General features: G+C 52.5%; 5 protein-coding genes across 5 annotated transcripts; all 5 read right to left on the bottom strand.

Moving 5' to 3' along the window:
• Positions 1–89: 89 nt before the first annotated feature.
• Positions 90–1,271, bottom strand: BP01DRAFT_268286 (uncharacterized protein; the record flags this gene model as incomplete). Its single annotated transcript, XM_025571365.1, has 3 exons — positions 90–691; positions 833–1,131; positions 1,201–1,271. Coding segments are annotated over 3 exons (972 nt in total), but the record flags the coding sequence as incomplete, so codon positions are not given.
• Positions 1,272–1,680: 409 nt separating this feature from the next.
• Positions 1,681–4,132, bottom strand: BP01DRAFT_354716 (Ran-binding domain-containing protein). Its single transcript, XM_025574507.1, has 6 exons — positions 3,614–4,132; positions 3,509–3,544; positions 2,957–3,450; positions 2,396–2,906; positions 2,041–2,348; positions 1,681–1,982 (listed from the first exon to the last, which is right to left on the bottom strand). Exons 1-6 carry the CDS (start codon positions 3,666–3,668, stop codon positions 1,917–1,919), a joined length of 1,470 nt encoding a protein of 489 aa, XP_025433503.1. The 5' UTR covers positions 3,669–4,132; the 3' UTR covers positions 1,681–1,916.
• A 403-nt stretch (positions 4,133–4,535) lies between these two features.
• Positions 4,536–6,080, bottom strand: BP01DRAFT_314739 (Yip1 domain protein). Its single transcript, XM_025572544.1, has 4 exons — positions 5,754–6,080; positions 5,234–5,645; positions 5,020–5,172; positions 4,536–4,953 (listed from the first exon to the last, which is right to left on the bottom strand). Exons 1-4 carry the CDS (start codon positions 5,839–5,841, stop codon positions 4,704–4,706), a joined length of 903 nt encoding a protein of 300 aa, XP_025433504.1. The 5' UTR covers positions 5,842–6,080; the 3' UTR covers positions 4,536–4,703.
• A 203-nt stretch (positions 6,081–6,283) lies between these two features.
• On the bottom strand, positions 6,284–9,552 carry BP01DRAFT_354719 (uncharacterized protein). Its single transcript, XM_025574508.1, has 2 exons — positions 8,470–9,552; positions 6,284–8,344 (listed from the first exon to the last, which is right to left on the bottom strand). The coding sequence occupies exons 1-2, from the start codon at positions 9,106–9,108 to the stop codon at positions 6,434–6,436; spliced, it is 2,550 nt and encodes an 849-aa protein (XP_025433505.1). The 5' UTR covers positions 9,109–9,552; the 3' UTR covers positions 6,284–6,433.
• A 1,969-nt stretch (positions 9,553–11,521) lies between these two features.
• On the bottom strand, positions 11,522–13,531 carry BP01DRAFT_380735 (putative C2H2 transcription factor (Con7); the record flags this gene model as incomplete). Its single annotated transcript, XM_025577242.1, has 5 exons — positions 11,522–11,550; positions 11,796–12,140; positions 12,457–12,637; positions 12,842–13,434; positions 13,495–13,531. The coding sequence occupies 5 exons, from the start codon at positions 13,529–13,531 to the stop codon at positions 11,522–11,524; spliced, it is 1,185 nt and encodes a 394-aa protein (XP_025433506.1).
• Between the last annotated feature and the right edge of the window lie 5,827 nt (positions 13,532–19,358).

Below are 19,358 nucleotides of genomic sequence, written 5' to 3' on the forward strand. Positions count from 1 at the left end.
CTATAGAAGCGAGTGAAGGATTGAAATTGAATCAGGTGAACATTCTTACTTATTTATTTATCCATCCATCGATGCAGACTCGTACGTTTCTCCACCGGCCACTTCTCCAAACTCTCATACCACTGCAACCCCGAGGCCCACAGAAACGCCCACGACCCCCAGAAGGTTGCCAAACACGCCTGATACTGCATCCCCGCCAGCCCAAACACCCCGCACAGCGTGAACCCCACCCCGCCCACCAAATTCCACACCCCGACATGCCACCCCAGCGTCCCCCACGCCGGCCGGAACCACCGCTCCTGCGTCTCCAGCGTGAACAATCCCCCGCTGACCACGAAACACACCCCACCCACCACCTGCGGCACCCAGTACACCCCGTTCGTTAACCCGGTGCTCATGTGGTTGATAATGCCGGGGAGGCCGGTGAAGCCCGCGATCCAGAAGATGGTGGCGCCGACGAGCTGCGTGAGGGAGGCGAGGAAGCCCAAGTCGTGGATGTAGTCGTCTACTACCAGGAACTTGATCCTATTCTGATTCTGATTCTGATCCGGATGGGTGGGGATCCGGATGAGGGATGATGGCAAGATACTCTTGCGGTTCGAGTGGTGGCATGTGCAGCTTTGGGGGCTGGGTCGGAGGATGAGAGTTGCCTCCCCGGTACGTCCCTGGGACTCTTTCTCGGGGGTTTCTGCTGAGGCAGGAGATGAGGCAGGAGATGCAGGCGAGGGGGTAGTCGAAGGGGCCTCCTCCCACCCGCAACACAATCCTAATCTCGACTCGCTATCCCCAGATCTAGCACCCGCGCTCCCACCACCAGACTCACCTCCCGCACCACTTCCCCCCGACGCAGACCCCGCAACCGCACCCAAAGCCTCAAGAATCAACCCCACACTTCCCGCCTCAAAGACCGCCGCGCCCACCCAAGCCGTCCACCCGCCCCCAACGACCTCCTCCCCCGAAAAGCTCGTCGAGGGATCCTGCAGCGGCAACCAGACGAAAAACGCGTTGATGATCCAGATGGCTGAGCCCAGGGTAAACACCACGGCGACGAGGTAGGAGAGGTCCCAGTAGGGGTAGGTTGTTAGCATTCGTTTGAGGTTGTGGAGGATCTTGGAGGCTCTCTGTGTAGATCTCAGGGATGAGGTTGGGATGGTAGTGGTTTTGGAACTTCTTGCAGGTGTTTGGTCCTCTGGGTTCGACTCTTGGTGGTTATGATTCACGGCGATGCCGAGGGCGTGGCGGCCTTTGCGGTGGTCGCGGGAGCGGTAGAGGCGGTATACATTGTTGGGAGTATTAGTAGTATTGTTTCTATGATTTATCTTGTTGGTGGTGGTGGTGGTGGTGGTGGAGGAGGAGGAGGTAGGGGTAGAGTCAAGGCTGGAAGAGGAGGTTCGATAGGTGGCGTGAGTCGGATTGAAGAATGGGATTGCACCTGTGACGTCGGTGAGATGCAGGTGGAGGTGATGCTGACGCTGATGCTGATGTTCGTGACTCTCGCCATGATGTTGATGGACGATCAAATGTTCAGGCGCAGCCCGGCGAGGCATCTTGACTCTATGCTGTGGCAAGAAGAAACTCGAAACAAGGATTACCCCCAAAAAGCAGACGCTGACATCAACTGCACTACCAGCATTAGTCCTAGTAGTTAAGTTACTAGCCGGGTAGTTTTTACCCCTACTGATCTCATCCAACGGCCCGATTGGCCCCCCGATTTCGATAACAACAAAACATAGGAAAATGCATTATCAATACCTATCCACAGTATCAAGGCTTGAATCCTACACACAAACCGGGTCTATCGCCCTCCAAGATGTGTGTAACCAACCTCCCTCCAACGCTTGTATCCAGTCGTGTGAATCTTCCCTCCTCGACGAATTCATCCCCCGCAACAAACCGCCCCCCCTCAGAGCAGCAACCTACTGATGCGACTGCAGCTCCTTCACCACATTGTACAGCTCTTTAGCCAACTCCTCGTTACCCGTCTAGAAGTCATTAGTTAAATTCCTCAACTGACCGCAAGACCGCAAAACGCATACTCACCCGCAGCAAAAGCGGAACTGATCGTCCCTCCTCCAGACTAGCAAGATGGATCTGCTTCGACTTGGGCGGCTGTCCTGTCGCGTCGCCCACCGTCATTCCCTTGAAGATAGGCGTGTTCAGCATCACCCGCAGCACTCCGTCGGCGCGCATGATCATCCGCGCCGCCTTCTTGTCCTCCACCCCGTCCGTCACCCGTACGTTGACCTTGAATGTGCCAATGCCGCGCTCCTTCCACTCCTTGTTGCTGAATTGGAAGAGTTTCGCTTTGCACGAGAAGTACGTCTTCTCGTTCTCCTCTCCGGTTTCAACTAGACGGAATTAGCAGACGTAACCCCCGCTTCAACGTGGAACTTACTGGGTCGCTCGAAAAATCGCTCGTCTGTCTTGTCTTGCTCAAACTCGCCCGGGCCGGCATTGGTCTCCTCTGCATCGCCTTCTTCGCCCTCTTCATTCTCGGGCTGTCCAAAAGCACTGGGCTTCTTGCTACCCAGAACGCTGGGAGTTACGGGAGAAGCGAGGCTCGTAATCGCGCTCTTAGGGGCTGCGGATCCAAAGCCACCACTGAAACCGGCGAACCCGGCTCCCAGGGAAGCGAAGCCGGACTTACCAGCCGCAGCGGCAAATCCAGTGGGAGCCGGCTTGCTGGCGTCTGAAGGCGGTTGCGACTTGAAGACAGAGGAGGTTGAGCTACCGAAAGTGCCAAAAGGAGACTGATCGGTTTTGGCAAAAGCCGCCAAGCCAGATGCCGCAAAGGCTGCTGAGGACTTTGCGCTGGGGTCCGCGGACTCTTGTTTGCTGGCACCCGCACCCAATACACCAAAAGGTGACACAGACGAAGTGTTGGCGAAACCGCTGGGGATCAAAACCTACAGCCGTGTTAAATCGATGTAGGCACAAGCTCGGATTGAACACATACCTTTTCCCGCTCCTGCGAATCATCCCGATGTCTCTTCTTCTCGGGTTCGCCCTCAGCGGCGGACTTCTCCGTTGTCGGGGCTTCTTTGTCGGCGGTCGACTGTTCGACCTGCTCCGTGGCCTCGGCCGGCTTCGTCTCGTCTTTATCCAACTGATCGCGACTTCGTTTCTTCTTCGGGCTCAAAATTTTGCGTTGAAGGTCCTCCGCTGGCTGCGACTCCGTTTCGGTGGTGGTGGCAGCAGCAGCAGTATTCTCCTCCTCGGTATTTGAGTCGCGCGATCTCTTCCGGCGATGACCCGAGTCCTCTTCCATTTTCTCGGGTTGATCCTCGTCGTAAGATCGCTTACGGCCGCGGCTGCTCGCTCGGCTGGTTTCGCTGTCCTCCTGGCAGGCGTCGTCGGCCTTGTTTACCGAGGTGATGGACGTTTCTTTGAGCTTGTTGCGAACAGGTCGTTCTCCGCCGTCGTTATCCGATGCTTGGGAGTCCTCTGCGACTGGAGTGTAGGATTAGTAGTCGCTCCGAAGATATTTCACGACTTCCACAGAACCTACCCTGAGCGCTAACCGAGCTCTGGGGAGCTTCCCCCACTAACAAGAATAATCAATGTCAGGATAACCGCACAAACGAGACAAAGCTCTAGTATGATCGGATTGTACCTTGTGCCCCAATATCATGCTGCTGCTGCTGCTGCTGCTGCTGCTCCGACGCCATCTTAAATCAAAGTTGGGACTGTGGAACTCGAAATGTTGCAATCGGAGGGGGAGACAACCGTGTCTGTTCGGAAACTTGGGATTCGGCGATCGCCGGGTAGTGACGTGGTAAACAGAGAGACCGGGGCCGTAAACAAACGCAGATTCTGTTGGACTGGGACACAGGAGACATCGAGGTTAGCTTGAAGCAAATGGAATGAAATGCAACGGACTCAAACCCGCCTGGCCAGCTGAGCCCGGAGGCAAAATCGGCCAGAGGCCGAGGCTTATCTTGGTCTGTTTCCGGGAAAGAGACTGGCGCTGCCCGCAGCATTCTGGGCTTGCGGGTAGGGAAGGGAATGGAGGGGAACTCCTGAATGTGATCGTCGTCCTCCATCCGCGGGGAGCCCCAAGTATGACTTACCTAGAGAACGGCCTTATAGAAAAGGGAAATTAGAATGAGGGGTTGAGGTTGGTGTTCGCGCAGAAGCTGTCGGGGTGAGTTGTAGATCAGAGCTGGTTCACGATCGCACGAAAGCTGCTCGCTCCGTCGATACCAGAGGGTGGGCTGAGGAGCTGACGTCTGTGTGCACCGAGAGGGAATACCCGGAAGGGGTGGTGAAAGATAAGTAAGTAATTTAAAAGAAGAAGAGAGACACAGCCAGCGGTGTCGAGTAGCCAGCAAGCAATCAAGCAGGCGAAGTGCGGGCGGGGTGAGTTGGAGGGAGCGACGGAGGATGAAGTAGTTGGAAGATGAGATGGCCCGGGCTGTTGTTGTGTTGGCGCCTCTTCTTCTGTTCCCGGCCGTTCTTCGCACGCACACACCGCCGCAGCCCACGATAAGAGGTTATACAATACCACTACGTCCAGCACGGAGAAACAAACGCTTGTCACATAAGAAAATGTTACTCTGAAACACAGAACAGTCCGTTCCACTGGTCTGTATCAAATAGAAAATGATCAGACATCCAGACAATTCGCCGCCCCCTCTTTCTCTATGCCTGGCTATAGTTCCTCCCTGTTCAGCACCACCGCCCAACCACCTAACTCAAGCTTTTCAGCTAATAAAGCAGAGACACCCAATGGCCACATAGAACACAAACAATGGATACACTGCAATTCCGACCCGGTTGCGCACCACCCCGGAGCCGCCTAGGATACTCACGCCCGCCGCCAGCGACCACGCCACCAGTACCAAGTAGACCGGTATGCGCGCAATAGTGGGTAGACCCAGCGCACTGAGCAGAGCCGCAATCACCAGCGGGAACAAGGTGTATCCGATAATACAGACCGACTGGAAGAAGGAGCTAAAAGACGAGGACACACCAGCATTAGCACATGCCTTTATAAGAAACAGGGAAGAAGCAACTCACATATTCCCGCCCAGCAATTTGATCTGCAATGTCACCACAGCCTCACCAATCCAGACAATTGAAAACACCCCCGAGAACACCAAGGACGACTGTTCTCCCTTGGCGCGCATAGACAGAAACATACTCAGGAGCAGGCAGAAGATCAGCGGTCCCCTAAAATTCGAGCCAAACAAGTCAGTCATTATCGTAGCCCGCCGCAGAAGGAAAAGCATACCATAGATCCCAGTCCCGCAGCCCCTCACTCATACCCCCCTGCAGCACGACATCAGCATCCGGCCACCTGCCCACCAGATTGCGGACACCTCCGCCGAACCCCGTAGCTTCCCCGCGCTCCGCCGCCGCCAGTCCGCCGCCGCCCCGCTGCAACATGCCTCCCATCAGGTACTTGGGCCACAGGACCTGGCGCATCTTCTCCCACACGGCTCGCAAGTCCCGCGAGAGGGTCTCCCACACGGTCTCATCGATGGTACTCTGGGTGGCGCGACGATCCTCGCCGGGGATTGATGAGGTGAGGTAATTCCCCGCGAGGTTGGCGCCGCGGGAGCTGCTGGACGCTTCCCCTTGGATGTTGCCGCGGAGGGGGGTGCGGTCCGTAGTATCATGAAGAGGATCATCGGCTTCGATAGCTAGAGCATTGCCGATGCGCGGTGCGGAACAGGCCCGCGCGCGCGCTGGAGGTTAGCTCTGGAGAGAACGCCTTGGCCAATCACTCAAGACAAAGGCAGGCAACTCACCCTCGTCGGACTCGATCATGTCATCGTCCAGAATGGATTCATCGTCACGGAGATCCCCGTGGGTGTACAGAGGTTGTGCGCTGGCCATGGTTGGCAAGTAGGGGAGTTGATGCTTGTATCGTAACTAGGAACAAACGGGCTCCGTGAGCTGTTTGGGTCCGAATGGGAAGTTCAGGAACCGAATTCGGGAATTGGATAGGTAGGTAGCTCAACAAATTGGACCACGACGAAGACCAAGGAACCTTTTCTTCGCAATCCCCAGATGATAACCTGGACAGTCCGGCTGTATCCAGAGAGAAACGTAAATTATAGCTCGGATTGGGGGTGAATGGAATGGAATGATTGTTGTGACGGGCGGAGAGGCTAGAGTGGCATTCATTACGTACGCAGCACGGGCTGAAAGCGGCAGGCGGAGAGATCAACTCAATCAATTGGATAATTCTCCGACTGACATGACGCATCACAACTGATCCCCTGGGTTCTACATGTTGATCTGTTAGAGTAGTAAATGAATTTGTTCCAACAGCGACCTCACGTGTCTATGTGGTCTATACAGGGGAGATTAACCATGCCAGTATCGTACAGAAAAGTGAAAACCTATGTACCAACGCCCTCTAGATGCTATGAATGACAAAAGTAAATGTTAAAAGAGGTGATGATGATCCTGTACAGTGTCGAAACTATTGCTCCTTGGCATTCACAAATCGAGTCTCTTCATGCTGAGGCTCCTGCTGGGGCTCCTGCTGGGGCTCCTGCTGGGGCTTCTCCTGGGGCTTCTCCTCCTGGGGCTTCTCCTGGCGAGGCTTCTCCTCTTGGGGCTTCTCATGACGGGACTGCCTCTGCTTTCTCTGTCGGGGCTTCTCCTGCTGAGACTCTTCCCGAGGCTTCTGCTCTGACCCCTCCTGCTGTTGCTCAAAGGCTTCAATTTGGCTGGCAGTCGCATCCACGCGAGCTTCCTGGAGAGCCGCGTGAATGCGGGCATCAGAGTACTTCTTCAGGACCGCCCGCTTGGCCTGCAATTCCTTGCGCTTCTTATCGCTCAGGAACTTGAACTGCTTAGCCCGACTCAGCAATTCGTCGATCAACCGCCCTGTCTCGGTCATCGCCTGAGCGATTTTCGCGCCATACAGCCCGTGGGTCAAGTCAGAGTTGTGAGGCGAAGGGACCGTCAAGGTGTTGAATTCTTCCAATTTCGGCAAATACGGTAGAGTAGCTTCCTCGAGTTTCATGAGGTGAGGGTACACCTGCTCAACAGTGTGCAGGTCTAATCCGGCATGCAAGCTCCTACCATGGTCCTGGAAGTTGTTCGCCTTGGGCTTCCAGGCACCTTGGAGGCCGTTCAAAGACAAAAGGACTTGAGGGTTTTCCTTCAAGGCGTGGGTGAGCTCGAGGTAACCTACCAAAGCACGCGGCTCCGGGAGGACCAGCGCACGCCCCATGACGTCGAGCATCTCGTCGGCGATATTCAGGACATTCCCATTGCGGGTATCGCGCCGGCAGACACTCATAGCGATGTGGAAAGTTTTGTGGTCAACGGTTCCAGTGGGCACCATCTGATCGCGAATCACCGTGAGGGCTTCCCGAGACGCTCGGCTATAGCGAAGAAGACGAATATATTGGTGGATAGATGCCGCATCAGGCTCAATGAGGGGGGAGTGGCCATCGCGCGTCAGATAATTCCAGTACTGTTTTCCAGGCCCCATTCCCTGCTGCATGGTCAGGCAAGCCTCCAGCACCACGTCAAGCTCCCGGTTGCCGAGTTTGATTAGAGCAGGGGCTGAAGGGCCAGTGGCTTCATTCACCGGGTCAAACAGGTGGTCGAAATTCTCCTCCTCGACTCCCTCCACGTCATCTGCTTCAGTCGATTCCGAATCCTTGGTAGCCTCAGCATCGACTGGCTCATTGTTGAGATTGACAAAAGGGAGATGCTCCGGCTTGTACCCACCAAGGCCCTTTGCCGCCATCCGTCTGTCTGCCCACCTGTCGTGGTAAACGTCGAGCGGCGACGGCTTGTTTGCAAGAATGGGAAGGCCCGCCGTTTGATTGTATAAAGCGAGCACCTCCCAACAATTGTAATCACTATACGCATGCAAGAGCAGCACAGCCATCGAGTGAACCAGGTTGTTGTCAAGCTCGAGCTGGCCCTTTTTCCAACGGTAGACGACGTCCGCCCAAACCCTCTTGCCTTCCGTGATGGCCGGTTTTCTCTTCTCACAATTCGGACCGACATGCCTCGATGGGACATTCGCGGCCTCGCGGTGCAGGCGACTCTCGATGGCTCGCAGAATGATCGTGTAGGTGTGAGCGTCAGGTGAACCCGGCCCTTCCTCGGGGAGATCTCCCGCAACCCGCCACAAGGTATCCATGTCTTGCTGGAGCCAGCAAACTTTAAGCATAGCATTGCTATGGATGATGTCTCGCTCGACGTTCGGATTCTCCTCGATGGAGCGATACACACGCATTGCAGCATCCACATTTTTCGCACGCGCCGCGGCGTCCGCTTTTTTATCTTGGTCCGGCACATAGGTACTGAAACCATTGAGCATGATCGTATAGGTGTAAGCGTTCGGTTTGCGTCCACGTTTTTTCATCTGTGCCAATGCAAAGAAGACGAGACAAGTCAGCCAGGAATTATAACACAGCGCACGGCGAAGCCCAGCAACCATACACGGCTTGCACAAGAACGAGGAACTCTAGGAAGGTAAAACAGACTCACATCCGTGTAGAACTTATACGCCGCCATCGTCGCACCCTGCTTCATGCAATACTCCAGAATATGATTCCATGCGACCATACATTCCCTCCCTTCCTTCTGCGCCGCGCGCACCAAGGCCGCGGCCATGATAATCTCCCTCGCCTGCAGCAACCGGCCTACCCGATCGGCCAGCCGCTTGGGATCCGGCAGCCACTTCAGCTCCATTTGCACCTGCTTCCTCGTACTCTGGTCGCCCGCCAGCGAGCCCTCGGACTGCCGCAGACGGGGCGATGTGCCAACCTCTCCGACCTTGAGCAGCAGCTCCTGCAGTTCTTTGGTCTTCTTGGTAATAACGAGGGGTTTATTTGGCTTCGGTTGGAGCTCCAGGAAGCCCTGCCAGTATTTTCGGACCACAGAATCGGAGGAGTGGACTCGAGAGGCGGCTCGGGTCCAAGTGACGGCTGAAGACGTTTTGTTTTGTTGCCGTAGATGTGAGTTGGAAAGAGTGGCCCGTCGAAGGGTCCGAGTGTTGCTGCTGGTGATTGTGGTGGTGGCGCAGGAGATGGTGGTGTAGGCATGTTTACTGCTTATGATGGCGGTCCGTCTGGTCTGGGCAGCAGCTCGAGCGCATTGCGCGCCGAGTGAGAGTCTCATTGCCATTTGTCTTCTGATGGCGGGGTTTGGTCGTAGAAAGCGCATCAAGGGGGTTTCACTCGTCGTGCTTCAGTGCAACGGCATCTGAGTAGGTTCGGGGGAGAAACAAGATCGTAGTCTGATTACTGCTTAAAGGTGAAATCAGACGCGGGAAGCGAAAATCGTGAGCTAATACAGCAGCGACGGTGGCAATGTTCGAGTATGACTCCGTTCGTAATGTGAGGTTGAGTTGTCAGGTGAAGACCGGAGAAGCAGCGCGAAAAAAAAATCGCGGAGATGAGGCAAAAGTTGGAATCTTCTAAAATTGCTTTTTTCTTCCCTTCCACGCTTATAACAAAACAGATGAACAAAACAACGATTGATCTCTCCAGGCAGACCAACTCTGCAAAAAAGACAGTACTCTTTGAAATCCCAAACAGCAACTCAGAAAAGAAAGAGGTTTGAGAGACGACGCGGCAACAAGCTCCGGTGTCTGGACCGCAAACTCCGCGGTCTCGCGAATATCGCATCCATTTCAGTCTAGCTAGTCCATAAGAGGTTAGCTCTGTGACTGTCCCGAAGGAGTACGTTACTCCAGCTCCGAAACGGCCTGAACTCTGTACATTGCATGCCTGAGGCAATGACACGGTAGGAACTGACCGGAAATTTGAATGGAGCCACCCTTCCCAATCACGGTGGGTGCAGCTAAACCAAGACCTGACCTGACTGAGTAGGCTTCCACCGTAAAATATCCTAGCGCTACTGAATTTCAGATCAGCTCTATCTAGTAGAGACACCTTTGAGCCAAATTAGGCGGGGCGTGACTGTCAACTTGGAAGGCAGAGCCAATGTATGACTCGGTGGTCCTCAACCTCAGGCAGCAGTTTCCGCCCGATAAGCTCTTAACGCGCTTTGACATTTCCACCCCCCCTCCCTTTCCCTTCCTTTCCGCGCGCCGTTCCCGGGAGGGGGCGGCAGAAAAAATGAAAATAAAAAGGGCGCCTTGTAAGCATCTAGTAACTGGAACGGAGGGTTCAGGTACTCGCTAGTACTGAGGGGGGTTGCACTAGTAAGGCTTCTTCCCAGGCTCGGAGCCTGCCGCTAACTAGTAGTCGACCAGAAAACAAAAGCCTTGTCTGCGATTCGGATCTCATCCAGGAATGCCCCGTTTAGCTTAGGGTTCCCGGCTTCCCATACTTTTAACTTAAGGTACAGTACAACTACACGCTACTATGGTAGGAAACTGTTAGGTTGTTTCAGACTTTCAGTGCACTTTGGGGGAAAACTAAAGACTCGGCCCGCAAGGCAAATTCCGCGCCTGAACCCTCCTTGCTCCTTCGCCTCGTTCTCAACTACAGCTAACCTAAATTTCTTCGAACTATGCGGAGTCGGACAGTACCTCTGGAAATAAATTCCCCATACTTTCCGGTCGAATTGGTCGAAACAAGACGTACTACTGTACTAGACTGTATAGTAGTCCTGGGCCATCTTACTTGATCCTGTACAACACGACTAGTGAGTCGCCCACCGACATACGTACCGCAGTAACACCACACTAGTCATCAAGATGCCTGCTTGCACGTTGCCCACCGTATAATGCCATATTGAATCCCACTAATGCAGGAACTATCGTATACATGCAGGATCAGTTAGCTTTGAATTTCCCAGCTTTGTCTGCCCTAAGATAGCCTTCGCTAGCACCCGTATTTTCTCCGTTCCACTGGCGCAGCTACAAGAGTGTTTGATCGAGCCCAACTCGTCACTATTGACTGGCACATAGAACAACTCAAGAATATACACACCATGGCTTGCGGGACCCACCAATATCTGTAGAGGCGGAGGAAGCAGTTTCGAACTCAAAAATGGCTGCAAAAATTGGACCATCAGGCTATGACTGAAGAAGAAGGATATGAAAATGGATAGTGCACAAGGTCGGGGACCAACACCCAGGGTAACATAAAGGCTGGTCAAAGCGAGAACAGACAAGAGAGCTGCAATAGCAAGGTAAGTTGGAGATTCAGGCATCACGGGAATAAGCCACATACAACATAAGAAAACAGCCGTATAGAGACACAAAGGCGTATAATTCACAGAGTAGGAAAGGAAGCAAAAAAGTAGAGCTCAGCTAATGCAGAAAGCCTCGCCAGATATCCCAGGTCACAGTTCCATCACCGACATCTGCAAAGGGGACATCAAACAACGAACCCTCAATTAAACAATCCCCTTTTTGGTTTCTCATGCGATCTAACTCAAAAGAACATAATTGGAACAGGAACGTGAGTCGCAGGACCACTCTTGTTTGACTGAAGCAATCAAGGCCTGGAAATGGTATCATGTGCGAAAAAGACTTAAAGAAGGATTAGATCCGGGATGGCGGTACGGGATTAGGAGATATTGTATTAGAATATGCAACCTGAGTCAAATAGGGGAAGTTGATCATCTATTGCGGGTAGCTGGTCGATTGGGTTTCTGTGAAGCCATCATCGATCAGCTACAGACCTTGTAGAACAATAGACCCACAGACCTCCTGCGGCTCTTTCTTTTTCCCTCGGAGAGTCAAGAGTCACCGAGTGATTCGGGTATGAAGGTCGTAAATTTTCTTTCTGAAATCATAATTTTTTTTTCTTCTTCTTTCTTTTCATTGCGGTCTTTTATGACTCCTCTGACCCCCGGTCCTGACAATGCAAAACATAACGAAGGACATGACTACTTACGTGGCTGGTACACTTGGCCCGCTTGCCCATACGGGGAGTGAGGGTAATTGGGAGGGTAGGCCATTTGGCCGTTACCCTGATAAACCATGCCACCAGCACCCGCTCCGTACTGCCCGGGCACCTGGCCATCGGCAGGTTGATAACCGATCGGGGGGAGTTGAGGCCGAACACCGCCAGCATACGCTGGTGGTTGGCCTCCTTGAACGGGATCCGCAGGATTGGGCGCATCCACTGGGTTGGCCTGGGCCGCTTGGGCGGCAGCACGCTCACGCTCCTCGGCGGCCTTGCGCTGAGACTCTTCCTCCTTCTTTCGGGCCTTCCACTCCTTGCGGATCTCCTTGAATTCTGTACCAATAGAATGTCAGCGAGTGTTGGTCGAAAAAAGAGGCAATGTGGATGAGAAAGGGTCGAGGCAGCAACTATCATTGACAACCAACGGAGCCGGCGAGAACACAGAACGAAGGCAGCGAGGCTAAACACGCCTAACCTCCGCGCCGGCTTGTCACGCTACTGCGATCCGCGGCGCTAACGTAGTGTAACACGACTAGCGCGTGCCACCCGCACTAGCCAAATCGAGCTATCTGCGACCAACCAAAACAAGGATTGCGATTCTCCCCGATATTCGGCCCAATGCAGAAACAACAAGATGAGACCAACTTACCCTCGGGTGTACGTTTCGCACCATGCGATTGCATCGTCACATGGGCATTCAGGTGATTGAGGGTACCGTAAGCCTTCTCACACCCGTTCCAACCGCACTTGTACATACGCTCGATCTCCTCATATCGACGGCGAGGGCGCTTGTGTTGCTGCGCGCCGGGAATGGGGACGAATGAATAGACCTAGAAGGGAAAAGCCACCCGCATGAGCTCCTGATCAAGAAGACGAAAAACACAGATGAAAAAGCGCGCCCGCTTCCCACGTCCCCAAAGGCCGGATTCTCTTTTCGCCGCAACCCCCAGCAAACGCGGGAGGCAACCAAGACAACGATTCCACGCAAGTGCGCAAGCCTTAGGAAACAGACGCCAAAATCATCAAAAACATACCTGGCCAGGGCGCGGCCCTGCGGTCGCAGCAGGGGAGGCGGGACCAACCGTTGTGGCAGGAGTGGAGTAGGGTCCAGGAAGACCGTGTTGATGTTGTCCATAACCATGCGACCATTCCGGACGCGTATACATCTGGGGAGGTGGAGGAGGGGGGTGACCCTGGTATTGAGCCATGTCATGGCCCTGAGGCTGATAAGGCGAATAAGGAGGAGGATATGTGGGGCTGGAGGCCGCGATCGAGGGATCTATAGGAACGTCCGCGTCAGACTTCACGTTCGTGTGATGATTGCGTGGGTCATGGTGTTGCCCATTATTGAGGGTGGTCATGGACGGACTTGTTGCTTGAGCCATACCTGCCGCACCACCAGGCTGACTGTTGGGCGCGTGATGGTATTGAGGTGGGCGGGCGAGGTATTCGGGATAGGCAGGGGAGCGCGCGGCGGCGGGCTGGTTCAAACCGTAGTCTGACTGCGGTGTGTTGGAGGAAGAGATATTGGCGGCGGGGCGAACTTCGGGTTGAGGCGTGTACTGGGGAGTCGGGCGGACTTCCGGTTGAGGAGTGTATTGAGCAGTGGCAGCAGCAGAAGCCTGGTCTGCAGCGGGGAGTTCAGAATGATGAGTCGCGGCAGGCAGTGGATATGGAAAGTGCGAACCTGACTGCGCGTACTCGGAGGCAGGTCTGTTGTCCATATAATACAAATTGGTCGCAGCTAGTACCGGACCAAAATATCCCTGATGATTTCTTCCAAGCTAAAAGAGAGAGCGAGAGAAGAAAAAGCCTCGCGTGCCTGGAAAGACGCGTCGAGATGGACACAATGAGCTTTGTGGCTTGCAAAAACAAGATTGAACAAATAATGGAGAAGAAAGATGACAGATGAAGGGAAAGAAATTGGTGAGAAAGAGAAAGATAGGCCGAGAGGTGATTAATTGAGGGACAGGGGAGGAGAGAGGAGGGTACGTGCCAGACTGGTCCCGAGGAGATCTTGACGACCAGACCAGATCTTTTTGCGCAATGACGGCTTCTCTCTCTTTCTGTCCCTACTCTTTTTCGTCTTTCTTAATTTTTCTTCGCAGGGGATTTTTTTTTCCTTTTTTGTGTTTTTGTCTTCTCGACTGGAGGTCGGCAATATTGGAACGTACTATTAGATGACTCTAGGGGAGTTGGCTGAATTGGAACAATTCAAGTAGTTGTGAAAGTTGACGGTTGTGTTGTGATCGAACGGATCCAAGACAGAGGAGGGAATTGGTTGGAAAAGGATCGACGCGTGATAAATGGTCGCGTATAATTGCACACTCCCAAGAGGCTGAGATAGAAAGGATAATTGGGGGGAGGGAGTAATGATACGTCCAGGGGGGTGAGGGGTTATGATCCAAAGTGAAGAAGAAGAACAAGTAAGAAATGTAGTGAATCGAGGAGAGAGAGAAAAAGTATTGTTGTTTCAAAGGGGAAAAAGTGACGGTACTGCTGGATCGTGATGCTTAATTGCTTTAGTCGCCGTGTTAGGGTGACGGAGAATGGCCTTGCAGGTGGCGGTAAGCACAACAGCACGAGGAACCGGCGGGAGGATGAAAGGGACAGTCCTGTCTGCGCTCGGGCAAGCTTTGGGGAGAGGGGAATATAGAGGGTTTAGAAACCAGCCAGGTCAGGGCCAAAATAGTCTGTTGGACCAGTACGAACGAGAATGGAGATTCGATCAAATAAAGTCCACCAGCGCAAATCCGTGATAGCGCAAGAACCGATGTCTCGATCTAGTTTGGTGGCAACGCCAGTCGCACAGTCACCCTAAAATCCAGACGGATAAGAGAGGGGAGGGAAGAGATGAGGGGTGGGAGAAAGTGGGAGGAGGGGGTGCGAAATGGTTCGACTCGACTCGGAAAAGAGAAATCTGGGTAAAAGAGGCGGCCTAAAAGGCTTTGAACAAGGTGAGAGCAAGAGGTTATTCGGCAGGAGGAAAACGCAGGATAGAGAGCAACACCTCGTGGGATCCGAGGGTACGGTGGAGCGCGTGGGCCCGTAATCTTTTTTACGCTCTTTAGTAATGAAACGGAGTTGGAGACAGAGGAGATTATCAAAAGGGGAAAGGGGGGGAAGGGAAACGCCGCGGAGCCTGGAGAGAATAAACGTTGGAAAAAGATAGGAATAATATTAGGGGGAGAAAAAAAAAGGGAAGTGTACGGAGTGTTCGAGACAAGAGGGCAGGTAATTACTAGTGGTACTGGAAAGGTAAGCCGGAAAACCACTAGAAAGAGAGCCGGTATCAGCATGGTGAAATCGCTGTGACCATACCTGGAGGGGCCGTCCGGAGGATTAACTCTTATTTGTCCTTTGTCTTGCTCTAGGAGCGGAGTGCTGCCGCTTTGTGGTGACGGGTCCGTTGCCAGTAAAGTAGTCTGACCCACTCAAAACTCACTGCACTCACTCCGACTTCTCACTCCCTTTCCTTTTTGTGGATTTTATCAGGACCCCAAAAAGTGTGAGTGGTAGTCAAGTTGCTTGTAATAATATCTCTTTCAAATGGTTTACTCTGTAGGATGAATCCTTCCCTCAATTCCTTCTTTTCCTTTTACCGTTTTCGTTCTGTTTTTTTCCCCTCTCTAAGTAGTTATCTGCTCTGTGCTCATAGGGGCGGGCATACAGAATTCAGTCTCCTCTCTCTGGCCCCTTCCCCTCAGTTGTTCAACCATGATATTCCGGAGGAGGGTGGTGGTGGTCGCTTCTCGTAACCCGGCTAAGCTTTCCCTATCTGAATGTGCTTTCTGCTTCTTTACCTTTCTCTGGTCATTTGTCCCTACCATTATCCTTGTCGGGATGGTCTGTTCTGTCCGTCTGTCAGTTGTACCGTCCCTCTTGAAGCGGCAGCGGCAGACTCCGCCGATATTGTGGCGAAATCAAGGAATAAGAGAAACCAACGACAATTTATGATTTTAGTTTTTGTATTGCGATTATTTTGCTCTCTTCTTCTTCTTGACATTCCTTTTCTGGTCCGTGACATTGTACTTGCCATCCTTCCAATCTGTTAACCCCACCGGATTAATCTGTTGTGGCGTGAAGCGATATTTAAGCTCCAAAGAGATGTTGATATGAGGTTGAAAATAAACTTAGGGTAGTCTAGTCGAGGATTAATGTTGGTTGGGGTTTTAGAGCTTGGATAGTCTACCCGCAATCCGGGACGGACGGTGCGCGTGTCGAGTCCTGGCCGCAGGGAGGCTGTCGTGAACCTAGCGTGCTCTGCGCCCGTGGATACTCCCAAGATCGTTGGTCAACGTCCGGGCTGCGTGGGTAGACAATCGTTTTAGTGGACAAACGAAGATGGAGCTAGGAATGGCGTGCCCGAGGAACGGCTTGGAACGGTCTAAGCAAAAGCCTCGAGGACTAAAGAAAAGAGTGGGTGTTGCGCAGCTCGGAAGGGAGGAAAGCGAGGACCGCGTGCAGGGTCCGTAGTAAGTTGTTCGAATGACTGTACCTAACAGACTTCATTCGGAGTAAAGACAGATCCAGACGATGGATGTAACAGGGGAAAAGGAGACGGGTTTGAGTGGCACGAGGTAGGCTAATCACAATCTAGAGATATTAATAAAATGAACCAAATTATCGAGAGTAATGGTACTGTGTACGGGAAGAGATAATAATACTGATCCAAAGGATATGGGTGGAACTGCTCTATACCTCTCAAGAGTCAATGCTAACAATAGCACCCACCTTACTGACAAGTACATAGAACGATGCGAAGACGGCGGCGGGTGATGCCGGCAATGGCTCCTCGGATATGGATAGACATTGATCAATGATCAGAGACCGAATCAGGGGAGGGAGATAGGAGAAGGGGGGGGGGGTGGTAATGTAGAAATGGTACTTTACCGAGAACCATCATCAATCCCCGTTTTCCAGATGGTGAATCCATAAGTTGTGCCGGTCAGCTGTCGCGGATTTGCGGTACGGCCGACTTCAGGGGGAAAGGGTGGGAGTAGGCCAGAGAGACTTCCTCCAACCGAAGTATGGCCGTAGCAGTGCCAATGGGAAGCACTTCTGTAGTGGATCCCATTTCTTGATAACCACCTCCTGCCGCTTGTCAATTGGAGGCTTTTCTCACTCACGCAAAGGCCATTATTATTTCTTTTTTACCCTGTCCGTGACCCAGCCGCACCCCGCTGAACTCATACATGGCTTGTAGCATTCAAAGACTGAATCAAGAAGGTCCAATGTAATGCAATATGGGATATGATACGCCTCCTTGTATTGTAACCCGCACAGTCATCCATGATTATCTGCTTGCCCGCGCAAGTCAGGAACGCGTCGGTGGGGAACACGAGGCTACCAGCCCAGCTGATGTTAGGAATAGCCTGCCCGTCGGACAAATTAGGCTCCTTACCAACAGCCAACTGTGTACATTTGCACGGTGCACACTAGTGGAATATCAGGTATTCATCCTTGAGCTGAACAAACAAAGTAGAGGTCAGGCATTGATCAATCCAAGAAATTCGGGTCAAGGACTGCAAATCGAATGTGGGAGGCTAGGAATTTAGAGATGTGTATTCAAAGCGACCGGAAAGCAGCCGCGAGAGAAAGCAGGCCAGTAGCGAATTGGTCTTCTGGTTCAATGTCTTGTGGTGGTCCGTACTTTTGTCTCTCTCGCCTGATAGGAGGTCGTGTACGGAGTACATGCAGTACTGTGGCAGCGACGATGTATCCACGCCCTCAGGACATAGCGATGCAAAATTCATCTTTACAATGCTGTTTCGCAATTCAATTCTTTAATGGCTATGCGATTCGCAAAAGTCATTGCTTTTGAGCCAAGTGATTGCATCTTGGTCTACTACTTCATATCAGCTAAGTACTGATCTTCCGTGCGAGTGCTCCGCGGAATACACCGTGTGGGCGGCAGATACTCAGACGGTAGGGAGGAGGTTGGGGGAGGAGGTACCCTGGGAAATCCACAGTGGACTTTGGGGGATGCATTCTGGGCTTGGCTGTACCCATCCATCGCCTTGAACTTTATCGGGATAATTATTGGACTAAATCTCGAAGATTTTTTTCTATGATGGTGCACATATTGATGGGTAAAGGCGAATGTACTAAGGTAAGGATCAAATTTATTCAGCCCATCACGGATTCCCGGGAGTACTCCGGAATAATCATCTACCCAGCTGACGGTTCTCGACATTTGGCCCATCGTCAGGGCTATCTAAACGGATCGGGTTCAGAAACAGGTCGCGTCCGCATCAAGAGTGCAGGACACAGCGATGGTGGGCTGAAATATGATCATTTGATAGGAAGGCTGGGCGCAAGATGAGAAGCAGAAGGGGACGCGAGAAATGCAAGGCTCCAATCTCGGAAAGCCTCTCCTCTTCAAGCAAGTGGTGATTGGCATCTGGTCTGGGTCTTCTCATACATACCCCGTGCAAGTGGAACCAGCTAACTGACTGCCGGTGAAGGTGATAATCGCGGTTCATCAGGACCAAGAGACTTCGCATTATTCTTACTGCATTATTTTATCCCCCTGTTCGACTCAATACTCCATTGTCGGTAGACACTGCCGTCTATCTCCGACTCTCTTGTTAGACAATTCCCCTGGCCAGGAAAAGACCATACATACGTGCGAAGAGTCTCGAACAGGATACTCATAGAAACATCAAAAACTGATCATGAGCCAATAGGTCACAAGGTACCTATCATGCAATACAGTATGATCTTTTTTTTTGAAGTGGATCATAGGTCTCGATAAAATAGCTTGTATCGGTCCCCAGCGCTCCGTCAGCAAAGTAATCCTCATCGGGACTGTCTTACGAATTGGCAATGGACTTCAACCTGTGCATCAAATATGGCATCACGGCCCTTGCCCTGATTGATTTGTCCGCACCCGAACCCATATGTTGACCATCAAGGCTGTACGAAAGACATCGGTTAGGATAAGATGACTTGCTTGCGTGAGCTGGAGTCACTCACAGTGCTTTCTACCTTCCATGGCATGAGCGGAATCAAGCCTCCTATCCCTGGTTGTTACTCCGTAAACACCACCATACATGGGGTGAGTTAGTTACTGAGTAATGATACCACCCATCTGGTAAGTTATGTACTGTACTATACGTAATCCCCTTCGCTGTGTCAGACCTTAGTAAGTAACTTACTGTTTCGGATGCTGGCCGATGGCCTTAACGTCAAGCGATGACTGCCCGTCGTCGATCGGGACTTTCCCTAAGAGTGACTAGCCACCAGGATTTAGTACTGTTACCTGATCCACAGTCCGCTCTTGAGGAGTCCGCTGATAGCCAGCCCAGACCAACAGACCAACAAGCAACCCTTCCTCGTCGGTGGTGAAGCTGTGACCATGGACTAGCAGTAGTCTCCCCGGCACGACAATGAATGGGTTTGTGAGGCGTGGAGCGGAACAATGTTTTCCACTTGCTTGAACACTCTACATGAGTCTATACCGACCACCTTCCAACCCTGCAGTCATAATGAGGAACATTCGGGCGTATCGCTCTCGTAAGGAATATGTTGTGAGTTTGAATAAGGTCC

Source organism: Aspergillus saccharolyticus (assembly GCF_003184585.1).
Source record: "Aspergillus saccharolyticus JOP 1030-1 unplaced genomic scaffold BP01scaffold_7, whole genome shotgun sequence".
NCBI classification, from domain to species: domain Eukaryota; kingdom Fungi; phylum Ascomycota; class Eurotiomycetes; order Eurotiales; family Aspergillaceae; genus Aspergillus; species Aspergillus saccharolyticus.

Coding starts and splice junctions, on each gene's coding strand:
- BP01DRAFT_354716 (XM_025574507.1), bottom strand. CDS start 3,668: ATGGCGTCGGAGCAGCAGCAGCAGCAGCAGCAGCAGCATGATATTGGG. Junction 3,451..3,508: donor GAGCTCGGTTAGCGCTCAGG/GTAGGTTCTGTG, acceptor CCTACACTCCAG/TCGCAGAGGACTCCCAAGCA. Junction 2,907..2,956: donor ATTCGCAGGAGCGGGAAAAG/GTATGTGTTCAA, acceptor ACACGGCTGTAG/GTTTTGATCCCCAGCGGTTT.
- BP01DRAFT_314739 (XM_025572544.1), bottom strand. CDS start 5,841: ATGGCCAGCGCACAACCTCTGTACACCCACGGGGATCTCCGTGACGAT. Junction 5,646..5,753: donor CATGATCGAGTCCGACGAGG/GTGAGTTGCCTG, acceptor GCAATGCTCTAG/CTATCGAAGCCGATGATCCT. Junction 4,954..5,019: donor AAATTGCTGGGCGGGAATAT/GTGAGTTGCTTC, acceptor CTCGTCTTTTAG/CTCCTTCTTCCAGTCGGTCT.
- BP01DRAFT_354719 (XM_025574508.1), bottom strand. CDS start 9,108: ATGGCAATGAGACTCTCACTCGGCGCGCAATGCGCTCGAGCTGCTGCC. Junction 8,345..8,469: donor CGTATAAGTTCTACACGGAT/GTGAGTCTGTTT, acceptor GCATTGGCACAG/ATGAAAAAACGTGGACGCAA.